The sequence below is a fragment of the Bombina bombina genome, chromosome 4 (genome assembly GCF_027579735.1).
Source record: "Bombina bombina isolate aBomBom1 chromosome 4, aBomBom1.pri, whole genome shotgun sequence".
NCBI lineage: Eukaryota > Metazoa > Chordata > Amphibia > Anura > Bombinatoridae > Bombina > Bombina bombina.
This window is the reverse complement of record NC_069502.1, coordinates 1,128,167,158-1,128,179,243: the sequence shown is the minus strand read 5'-3', so window position 1 is coordinate 1,128,179,243 and position 12,086 is coordinate 1,128,167,158. Positions and strand designations below refer to the sequence as shown.

Below are 12,086 nucleotides of genomic sequence, written 5' to 3'. Positions count from 1 at the left end.
ACGCTTTAAGTTTTACACACGCAAGCAATTGCAGCATGAGGACATTAAAACTTATGTGATCAGTTTAAAGAAACTAGCAAGTAGCTGCAGATTTGGGGATTATTTAAACACTGCTTTACGTGATATGTTTGTTATTGGACTTATGGACTGTACAGTACAAAATAGACTATTAGCAGAGGATGATTTAACACTAAAGCGTGCTATAGAGATAGCTACAGTCATGGAACTTGCTACTAAAGATGCACAAATGCTCCAGGCCCCAGCACAGGCAGTTTGTGATAAGGAAGTAGATGTTTTTCATACAAGTATGCACCTAAATAAACAGTATCCAGCTAGACAAGGGTCACAGACAGTCTGTTACAGATGTGGTGACACAAATCACACAGCAAATGCCTGCAGGTTTAGGAACAGCACCTGCTATGGGTGTGGGAAGATTGGTCATACAAAGAGAGTGTGCAGAAGTTCCTTAGACAGAGATAAAAGTAAGAAAGGCAGCAAGTCACGTGCAGCTTTTCATGTGCAAGTAGATACACCACACACTGATTCAGAGGAAGACAAACCATTATACACATTACAGATCTATAGCCTTGAAAATAAAATTCCAGAACTGCAAGCAAAGGTGAATATAGATGGTAGACCTCTCATTATGGAAGTTGATACAGGAGCAGCAGTCTCTGTTATCACAGCTGCTGATTGGAACCGCCTGGGACTAAGGCAACCAATTGTTCCAACAGCTGTCACCATGCAAACATATTCAAATGAAATAATAAAGCCTATTGGGTGTGTATCACCTACAGTGACATTTAATGGGATAACTAAAAAGCTATGCCTCTACATTTTACCTAAAATAGGACCACCTTTGTTTGGTAGATCCTGGATCCAAGCATTGGGCATGCCAAAGTTACCACAACAGTTACCGCTTAACAAACTGCTGGACCAAAGTGGCAATTCAAATTCTTTTTGGATTAATTCACTAAAGCACAAATATAAAACTGTATTTGATGGGAACCTAGGTTTAGTGAAAGACAAGCAGATTCAGCTTCACCTAAAAGAAAATGCTATTCCAAAATTTTGTAAACCAAGAGTTGTACCATTTGCACTTAAACCTAAAATTGAAGCAGAGCTAGAAAGACTACGAAATCAGGGGATTATTGTTCCAGTGTCTAGCAGTGAATGGGCTTCCCCAATAGTTCCTGTCAGAAAAAAGAATGGGGACATTCGCATCTGTGGTGATTTCAGAGTGGGCCTTAACCCTCAATTACTTGTGGATCAGTATCCTTTACCACGGATTGAAGAATTGTTTAGTTCTCTGGCAGGGGGTGAAAAATTTACAAAAATTAACTTGCATCAAGCATACTTACAATTAGAGGTGCATCCAGACTCCAGACACCTGTTAACTATCAACACTCACAAAGGACTTTTTCAGTATACGCGGATGGTGTTTGGCATTGCCCCAGCACCTGCAGTGTGGCAACGGATAATGGATGAGATCTTGGCAGGTATTCCACATACCCACTGTATGTTAGATGACATGCTTATCACTGGTGAAAATGATGCTGCTCATAAAGCCAATGTTGAAGCTGTTTTACAACGCCTACAGGAATTCGGACTAAAAGTTAACATGGAAAAGTGTGAGTTCTTCTGCAAGAGTTTAGAATATTGTGCACATGTAGTGGACAAGACTGGTCTCCACACAACTGCTGAAAAAGTGAAAGCGCTGGTTCATGCTCCCACCCCTGTTAATGTATCTCAGCTACGTTCTTATTTGGGGTTGCTCAATTACTATCACAGATTTTTACCAAATTTGGCTCATTTACTATATCCACTACACCGTCTTTTAGATAGTAAAAACCAGTGGGCCTGGACTGACTTATGTACACGAGCATTTGAACGCTCTAAGCAACTTCTTCTGGAATCAAGACTCCTTGTCCACTATGACCTTAAGAAGCCTTTAGTACTAGCCTGTGATGCTTCACCATATGGTTTAGGCGCAGTACTTTCACACATTATGCCCGATGGTTCTGAACGTCCTGTGTCTTTTGCGTCCAGATCTTTAACTCCATCGGAGAGAAATTATGCCCAGATTGATCGGGAAGCTTTAGAAATAATTTGGGCTGTGAAGAAATTCCACATTTATATATATGGCAGACCTTTTACTCTGATCACGGATCATAAACCACTTTTGTCCATTCTGCACCCTCAGAAGGGTATCTCCAACACAACAGCTGCTCGACTTCAGCGCTATGCACTTCAGCTGGCGGCTTACAACTACTCCATTAAATATCGATGCCACAGTGATCATACGAATGTGGATATGTTTTCTAGATTACCAATGGTACATCACATGACAACATCTTCTAAAATCATAGAAACCCCTCCACAGCCTGTAAATCTAAATTCCAAAGTGATTGCTACTTATACATGCTCTGATTCTACCTTACAGGAAATTAAGTCTTTTGTTCAACATGGTTGGCCTAAAGTAGTTCGCTCTGACCTTCAGCCATATTTTACAAGAAAGAAGGAAATTGTGCATGACTCAGGCTGTCTGTTATGGGGGTCACGAGTGATAATTCCGAACTTACTGCAAACATTAGCATTAAAGTTACTACACAGCTCACACCAGGGTGTAGTAAAAATGAAGCAAAGAGCACGAGAATATTTTTGGTGGCCTAAATTGGATACAGATATTGCTTCTTATGTAGCTGCTTGCAATGCATGTGCACAGACACAGCGGAATCCCAGCAGGGACACCTCTAAAACTTGGCCATGGCCAAATGAACCTTGGACAAGAATCCATGTTGATTTTGCAGGGCCAGTGGATGGACGAATGTATTTGGTGGCTGTGGATGCTCATTCCAAGGGGCCAGAAGTAGTTCAAATGTCAAGTACTACAACACAACAAACCATTGTCGTTCTTTCCAGTATGTTTGCAAGATTTGGACTGCCACAAACTTTAGTCTCAGACAATGGTCCACAGTTCATATCACATGAATTTGAAACATTTCTAGATACAAATAACATCAAACACTGTAAGACAGCTCCATATTTTCCAGCCTCTAATGGACAGGCTGAAAGATTTGTACAAAATTTAAAACGCCACTTAGCTGTCTCTCACAAATCAAAATTTAATCCAAACTCCCTTTCTAATTTTTTGTTTAACTATCGAAACATACCCACTACTGGGCTATCACCTGCAATGTTAATGTTTGGAAGACGCCTGAGAACTCCACTGGATAAAGTTAGACCAGAACATCCCAAACATATATATATATTACATTCCAGTTTACTGCCCCTTTATGCAAAGACTTTCCAGATGCAAGGTGGCATTTTATCTAAGATTTTTACATCTGCATAAAATGTTATACTCGCAGACTAAGATTGCTCAGTGCTCAAAATTAGACAGGTTAACTTAAAATTGTTCAGTTTACACTACAGCTGACTTAATTTTGAAATACATACCAACAAGCCTAAATCCTGCATTTAACCAGATATAATGGTATGAGTACCACAGCTTATGGTTCCACCAAGACCATATAGAGTACAGCATTTTCAAAATCCATAAGTACAGCTGACAGATGGGAACATTTGTACACTATATTTGAAGTGGTGCTCTTGGTTGGGGATAATGGGAAAAAAAACATATGTCAACATTTTAAAAGTACTTTTCTTCATCTAGCCATCTACCCAGATCATTAATGTATAATTTTGAATTCACAGAGTTCTTTAAAAAGTGATATCTTAATTTCTGCATTTTTTATCATGCATGTCACACACTGTTGATTTAGGGGATGCAAGGTGCATAAATGTTTCCTCCTGTGAGTGTTTCTTTGGGTGTCTGTGTTTATGTCTTTGTGCTTTGGTTTGTGTCTCTATGAGTGTGTATATATATATATTTTTTTTTCTGTGGGTCTCTCTGTGAGGGTAGGTGTGTATGTCTTTGTGCATTTTCTGTGGATGTTTGTGAGGATGTGTGCATATGTCTTTGAGCTTTTTCTATGGGTGTCTCTGTGAGGGTGTGTGTATGTTTGTCTTTGTGTATTTTCTCTGGATGCCTCTGTGAGGGTGGGTGTGTATGTCTGTGTTTTCTGTGGATGTCTCTGTGAGGGTGGGTGTGTGTATGTGTGTATGTCTGTGTTTTCTGTGGATGTCTCTGTGAGGGTATGTGTTTTCTGTGGGTGTCTCTGTGAGGGTGTGTGTATGTCTTTTTGTGTTTTCTGTGGATGTCTCAGTGAGGGTGTGTGTATGTATATCTTTCTGTGTTTTATGTGGTTGTCTCTCTGTGTGTGTGTATGTCTTTGTGTGTTTTCTGTGGGTGTCTCTGTGTGTGTGTGTATGTCATTGTGTGTTTTCTGAGGCTTTCTCTGTTGGTGTTTCCTTGGGTGTATGTGCAAGTTTGAGTTTGTGTGTGTGTGTGTTCATTGTCTGTTCCTTTTTAGGACATTTTGACCTTACTACTGGTTATTCACATCTGTCTACAGACTTTGAGACTTATGAGACCTTTCCGGAAGTCACATAATCCACCATTTAACTTTTAAATTATTCTTTAGGCAGTTTAGGACCCTTCCTTTCAGCCACTTCATGCTGTTGTCATTATTTAGTTAGCATCTTCCTTTACAAAAAGATAATCAGAACTCTATATTTTGTTTTCTAAATCTCTTTTTTTTTTTACAAAACTGTAGTCTATCTCTTTAATTGTCAGGTCAATGTAAACAAGTGCTGAGTGTCTGAATGGGTGTCGGTGTCTGAGTGTTTTAGTCAAAAATTGCACATGTCAAAGGGGGGGGGGGCTGATCAATGGTTAATTCAGGGGCCCCAAAATGTCTAGTGGCGGCCCTGTTTGTATAATTATAACACATGTAAAAGCTATTTTGTGATTTAAATACAACTTTCTTTTACTTTTCTGCAGTAGAACCACATCCAGTATAGTGCTTATTAGAGGTTATAAATTTACCATATCAAGTCTTTTCATTTTCATATTTTATATGTGTTTCATAGATCAGCACAGATTGAATGGTCACCACCAGGGGAGCCAAATGGCATCATTCTTGGCTACAATCTCATTCGCAGAACCTTAAACCCATGTGTGAATGTACAGAAATCTGTAATGGACCAAGGTGACCAATCATGCTCATTTCTAAAGTGCAGAATTTATGAGGAGGCCTGTGGAGGTCTGTGCTATAATCCACAGAACCAGGTAATTGTTCTTTTTTGAGATAAAACATTCTGTATAGCAAAACTATTGTATAATTAACTGCAATACTACATACAAAATACTTTGAGAGGTTGTTAAATATCAATATTTGTCTAGTGTGAATAACATGAAACATAAACATTTTGGGGCATATTTATCAAGCTCCATATGGAAACAGAAGTTATTAAGCAATGATCTAAAGCCCATAACCTGTCCGCCTGTGCTGAGGCGGCGGACATAAATCAACCCGATCGGATACGATCGGGTTGATTGACACCCCCTGCTAGCGGCCGAATGGCCGTGAATCTGCAAGGGGCAGTATTGCACCAGCAGTTCACAAGAACTTCTGGTGCAATGATAAATGCCGAGAACGTATGCTGTTGGCATTTATCGTTGTGAAGCGGACATGATCCGCAATATCGGATCATGTGCGCTCGCACATTAATAAATAGGCCCCATTGTCCCAAACTGCATATATTTAATTAAATAAAAGTAACATTTTATACTGAGTGAAAAACAAAACTATCCCTACTATTTCTTAATGCACTTTTAGCTTATCGCACCCTCAGGGAAGCTCTCAAGAGGACATTCGTTTTCTAGCGTGCCCTCTAAAAGTCAATTAAGTGAGGGATTTAATTCTCAAGAGAACGAAGCAAATTTGATTATAGCAGGGACATGAAACCAAAACAAGTTTCTTCATTCATACAGAGCATACAATTTTAAAAACGTTTAAAGTTTACTTCACATTTGCTTTATTCTTATGTTATTCTTTGTTGAAGTGTTATATAGCGTACACATGTCTAGAGCATGAAAAAGTGCTGCCATCTAGTGCTCCTGTTAATGTATTACAATCTTGCAAAACAACTGCCATATGCAGACAAGTACATACTTTTGTATAACTCAATTATTGCACCTACAACTGTAATGTACCCAATACTGTTCTTGTTTGTGTATTACTGTATCCCTGTATTGTTTTTATTCTTTGTATAGCGCTGGGTAATCTGCTGGCGCTTCATAAATAAACAGAGGCGTAACTAGAAACCACAGGGCCCAGGTGCAAGAATCTAACAAGGGCCCCACCCCCAAAAAAGTGAATTTGATACATATCTTTTTTTTTTAACATTTTAAACAGAAAACAAAATGTGAATCAGATTACGTCTGCAAAGGAGGTACCCTGTGCCCACAGTCTGTGAGATGGTCTGATAAGCTTAGACAAACTTAGATAAACTGTGTATGTCTACTTTTGGGCTACAACTCCCACCATGCACTACTACCTTGGGTAAATGTCCCTTCTAGTTCTTAGTATATCCAGTTTTGGATCACTTACTCAAGCGGCCCCCATGGGAGAATAACACTGGGCCAGTGGTCCCAAAAAACACTGAGCTTGATATCCCTGCCATAGACTCTCATTCAATTAATATGGTGCAATATTGTAAAATGTTTGTTAATCAATGCACCAGATTTCATGTAAATGAGAGCTAATTTTATTTAATTTCTCTAACTCCAACTAAATTGATTAAGAGTAAATTAAATTCTCTTCCTTTTATACAGACACATAACAGATCTTCCATTCTGTCACACAACCACTGTTTTCTATAAATGCTGCTGGTAAAAATACAATATTTTTCAAAATGAATGAATGGAAAACACTCATCACAAAACACATTAAAAAAGTCTGCCTTCCTTGTAGGTTAAGTAAAATTATTTATATTAGAGTATACTCTGTATTATAGTCTGGCATGCCAAATCTATTTAATTGCACAGTAAAAGCTCTTGATGCGGCTTAATAGAAAATCAATTAATTTTTTGTCACAAGTGGGTACTTGTTTATTTGACAAGTAATTGTGAAAGGGCCCAACATAATTTGTCAGGAGTATTTTTAAATTATTGTATTTTGCAGATTAATTCTTATATTAACTACTGTTTAGGTTCTGGATCAATAAGGCATCCACGCAGTGGGAGTCTACAAATAGTATTATTGACAAATGATCCTGAAAAACTCTCCGTTGATGGTACATTTTCACATAATTAAATAATGTACCAATTTGTCAACAACAACAGAGCCAATCCAAAGACTCAGCTATTAATATGTTCAGATAATTTGCTGTCTAAGGAGACAGTAATTAAAAGCATGAATTATCAAAGTGATTTGGAAAGAAATATAAATTGTTCTGAAGACTATAGGTTTAGCCTTGGGTTGCATTCTGCAAAATGTCATGCAAATAGCTATCCTGAAACATTTGTTTTCCATTGCTTCATTATCCTCTATGATATTGTATTATGTTTTGATGCCTTATAATTATGCTGTTCTGAATGTGATTATGATGTGTCAAATGGGGGGAAATGAGCATTTCTCTGTGTGTAATTTAGCAGATAGTTTTCAAAGTTGGTTCTAAATATCCCAGACTGAAGCTAAGTATAGTCTCTTTACACTCAATTAATATAATCTCAACTGTTCTTTTATGGCCAAATCATTCTATTATGCTGTAGGTTTAAAGATATTGATATATTTATCATATGTGCTTAGAACACTTTGCCATTAACACATTGTCAGCCAAAAATGACAAGCAACTAGGGAAGCTTCGAAGATGGTAATTATTCCACGTGGCAGGTAAAGTGCAATGCACAGATAAATGTACTTGCACAGATATTTGTGTGTTGCACGTTTTTACATTTACATTTTACAAAACAAACTGATTAGTGCAAACGTCAAATTTTTAGTCACACTAATAAATCATTATACATATTGGGCTAGATTACAAGTGGAGCGCTAATTTATTGTGCACCCGTAAATGGGCAAATTTGCCCGTTTATGTGCACACAATAAATAGCCAACCATTATAAGTAGCTGTTTATTGCTACCACGATCTCTGGCTAATTCTTAAAATATCCCCCAAAAATAAAGTGTTTGTTTCCTTTTTTGATTTAAATAAATTGCATCTTTTTAAAAAAAAAAAAAAAAAAAAAAAAAAAAAACATGCAAAAATCCATTTTATGGGATTAAATTGTGTGGGTGTGAAGTGTTAAAAAAAATGAAACGTGCCTTTACATAGCGATCTATGGGGACTGTGTGTTCACTGTAAATATATATGTATATGCTCATATACATATATATTTAAACTTTGCTGCCCATCACTGTGCGACTTACCACCTTTGCGTGTCTCACGGCATGAGAACGAAGCTCACATTGAAGCCTATGCAAGCGCACTCCATGCAAAGCTCCAGCTTGCATTTGCATTGTTCTGGACCTTAAATACAAGCTCACATTTGCGTGCACTAGTATTACGAGTGGAACACAAATATGGTGCTCCCAATTTTGAACTCCATTTGTAATCTGGCTCTTTATGACATAGTGAAACTTCTAAGTTTGGGGGAATCTAATTTGTTACAAAGGATTTTCAAAATCAGTTATGGTGCACAATTATTAATGCTAATCTATGCTAATTATTATTCTCAGAAAGGTAGCAACCTTAAAGGGACATTATACACTTGTTTTTTCTTTGCATAAATGTTTTGTAGATGATCTATTTATATACCAAAAAAGAAATGAGCAACAAACTGTGCTCACAAAAACTAAGTTCAGGTGTGTATAGTGTGCTAAGGGAGGCTGCCACCTTCGCGGCGTGCAGTGTTATAGGATCCTCAATGTATGAACACATCCAATACAGTCCCCTAATAGAACAAGGCAAAGGATACTTTCTGTTAAATTGTGCAGACTTAGAGCTTATAGGCAAAGAAATATTCTCTCGTAGCTGTTAGAGCAGTGATAATTATGTGAGTCCAGGTGATAACTGCAAGCCCCAAGACAGAGAGCACTGTTACAGTTTCTTTTACACACACTGCCCGCTTCCCACTTCTGCAATCGGCAGCAAAGAGGTAAATAAATGAGGAACTCAAATGCAGTAAATTCCCAGATAGCCCGCTTCTGCAATTTAACAACAGGAAGATAGATATATCATAACATCCTGGCAGCTACTATGGGAGCTGCAAAGCTGATAGCGGTAAACGGATAGGAAACTGCAGGGTCCTAAACTCCAGTAAGCCAGATCAGTCAAACAGTCATAAAGCAAAATTAACAGTGCCAATGGTGCGAATATGTACTCACAGTACCGGGGATCTGTAGTAAAGTAATTTCGAGTTGTATTCCTCAACGCCGGGTGCATCACATGCAGCTGGATGCCGGAAGAACACTGCTCAGCCACTCACAATAGCACACTCCTCCTCCAGTCAGTCAGAGTCAGCAGGGTCAGCTGGATCCCAAATCGGCCCGGATAAGCCAGCGGAAGTGGAGTCCCAGTACTCCACAGAGAAATATAAGAAAAAAGATTATCCAGAGCTAGTCCAGGAAAAGGGAAGAAGATTCACTCCAGTTCCATGTATATAAAATGTAAAAAAAAAGCCTTTATTGGGAAGTAAACATGAGTTAAAACAAGTCACAAAAATATCTCTGCATAGAGAACATGTAGAAAAGGTCTGACCGGTTTTGGCACAAAGTGGCCGTAGTCATAGACTGTTAACAGGTGTTCAACAAAGAGCACCTGATATACCTGTTGACCACTCCCCAAGTGGGAGTGGTGAAATAAAACAAAGTTAAAAGCATACTAGTATCTCTAGGCAGTACAGAAGAGGGATTTAACATATATGTATAAAACATGTATATGGAGATAAATAGAACAAATAAGGAAAAATGACTTAAACAAATAAGTAACTAAAGCAATGTGCTAAAAAGATACTAAAGATATCAGCAGTATTACAGAGGGCAGCTATAGTATAGTATAAAAATAATGAAAATACATGTTTTAGATTATTTAAATTCTATATTGAATTATTGGATACTCATTAGTTAAATAGATTATATAACCTGGAAAAATATTTCCACATAATTAAAAGCTATCAATAGCATCCACATTAACCAGAAATGAGCAACCCTATGATAGCTGGATATTTACATAAGATAGTTATGCTCAAAATACACAAACACTATCTATGCCAAAAGTTGATGATGTCAAATTCGGAATTGAAACCCCCAGGCAGCAGGCTACCAAGCCTATGTATCCAGTAGATCTCCTGTCTTGAGAGAATATGGAATACATTGCCCCCTCTTGGTTGTCTGGACACTTGTTCTATAGCCTGCCACCTGAGGGTTCCAACATCTCCCGAATGGACATCCAAGAAATGCTTAGATAAAGCAGAGACAGCCCTTTCCTGTGAGACATATGAAAGATGCTCCCTGATTCGCTTGCCCACAGGTCTAGTGGTTCTACCCACGTATTGTTTATTACACTGGGTGCACTCAATTAGATATATGACATATTTACTGCCACACTTAATGCAACCGCTAGTGTCAAAAACCTCTGACGTACGGGGTGAGGTAAATGTTTTGGAGACATACATGTGGTCACATGACTTACATGTTCTTTTGCCACACTTGTATGTTCCCTTTACCTTCAGCCAGGAGCTACCACTATCCTTTTGTGGCAGCATACTAGGGGACAAGATGTTACCCAAGGTTAAATTACGCTTGTAAATGAAATTACAACCATCATCCATAATTTTCCTTAAAACCATGTCACCACGGAGAATAGGCAAATTCTTCTCGATTACCTTGCAAACTTTGTCGAACTGATTAGAAAAGGCCGTAACCAGGGTAGGTTTAAACTTAGAAGAAGGATGATGCATTAATTTGTTTTCTCTTTGCCGTCCATGGACACTTTTTCTGTCCATAGCCGATGCCTCCGAGAAGGCCCTGTTGACCAAATTCTTGGGGTACCCCCTGTCCTTCAATCTAGATTTTAGTACCTCACTCTCTTTAAGGAAATCCTCTTCCCGTGAACAATTTCTTTTAATCCGCATGAATTGGCCTTTAGCAATGCCTTTAAAAACATGCCGGGGGTGACTGCTTCTGGCATGCAACAGCGTGTTCCCGGAAATAGGTTTCCTATAAAGAGATGAGGACACCCCCCTAGTTGAAGCATCAAAACTGAGGGTCACATCCAGGTAGTTGACACTAGTCTGATTCCACTCAAAGGTGAAACTCAGGCCCACATTGTTGGTGTTGAACATGTCAACCAGTGATTTTGCTTGATCTTTATTGCCTGACCAGATGACCAACAGGTCATCTATATAGCGTAGGTATTTAACAATATGCCGTGTATTGTCCCTATTACCCCCGAAGACATGGAACCGCTCCCACCAACCCATAAATAGGTTGGCATAGGAGGGGGCAAACTTGGCCCCCATAGCGGTTCCACGCCTCTGGAGGTAAAACTTTCCCTCGAACATGAAAAAGTTATGCTGGAGTAGAAAATGAACCACTCTCAGTACAAACTCCCTATGCTCAAGGGAGAGGTCAGTCTCCATTCTCAAAAAGTAAGATACTGCTTTTAGGCCACACTCATGAGGTATAGAGGAGTACAGGGACACAGCATCAATGGTAATCCAGCTGTATCCCGACTCCCAAGTCACGTCTTCAAGTCTAGAGAGCACATGAGTTGTGTCTTTTACAAAACTAAGCAGCTTTTGAACCAGGGGTTGAAGGAATTGGTCCACCCACTTGGACAAAGGTTCCAGTAAGAAGCCAATCCCTGCCACTATTGGCCTACCTTGTACATCTACCAGGCTCTTATGGACCTTTGGAAAGTGGTGGAAGATGGGCACTACAGGACTATCAACCATTAGACAATCATATGTCTGTTCATCAAAAATGCCCATCTCCACCCCATCATCCAAAAGGTCCCTAAGAATTGCCCTGTACTGTATTGTGGGATCCCTGACTAGTTCCATATAGGCCTCAGGATCTTCAAGTTGTCTTAAGGCCTCCTTGATGTACATGTCTTTATCTAGCAAGACCACACTGCCCCCTTTGTCTGACTGACGAATAACCACCTCCTTATTG

At 38.9% G+C, this 12,086-nt stretch overlaps 1 protein-coding gene across 1 annotated transcript in view; it reads left to right on the top strand.

Moving 5' to 3' along the window:
- The window catches only part of USH2A (usherin), a 2,188,359-nt gene that overhangs the window by 1,452,667 nt on the left and 723,606 nt on the right, over positions 1–12,086 (top strand). The window contains exon 51 of the mRNA XM_053712759.1: positions 4,996–5,194. Coding sequence (XP_053568734.1) covers positions 4,996–5,194 — 199 coding nt within the window. The remainder of the gene's footprint in view (positions 1–4,995; positions 5,195–12,086) is intronic.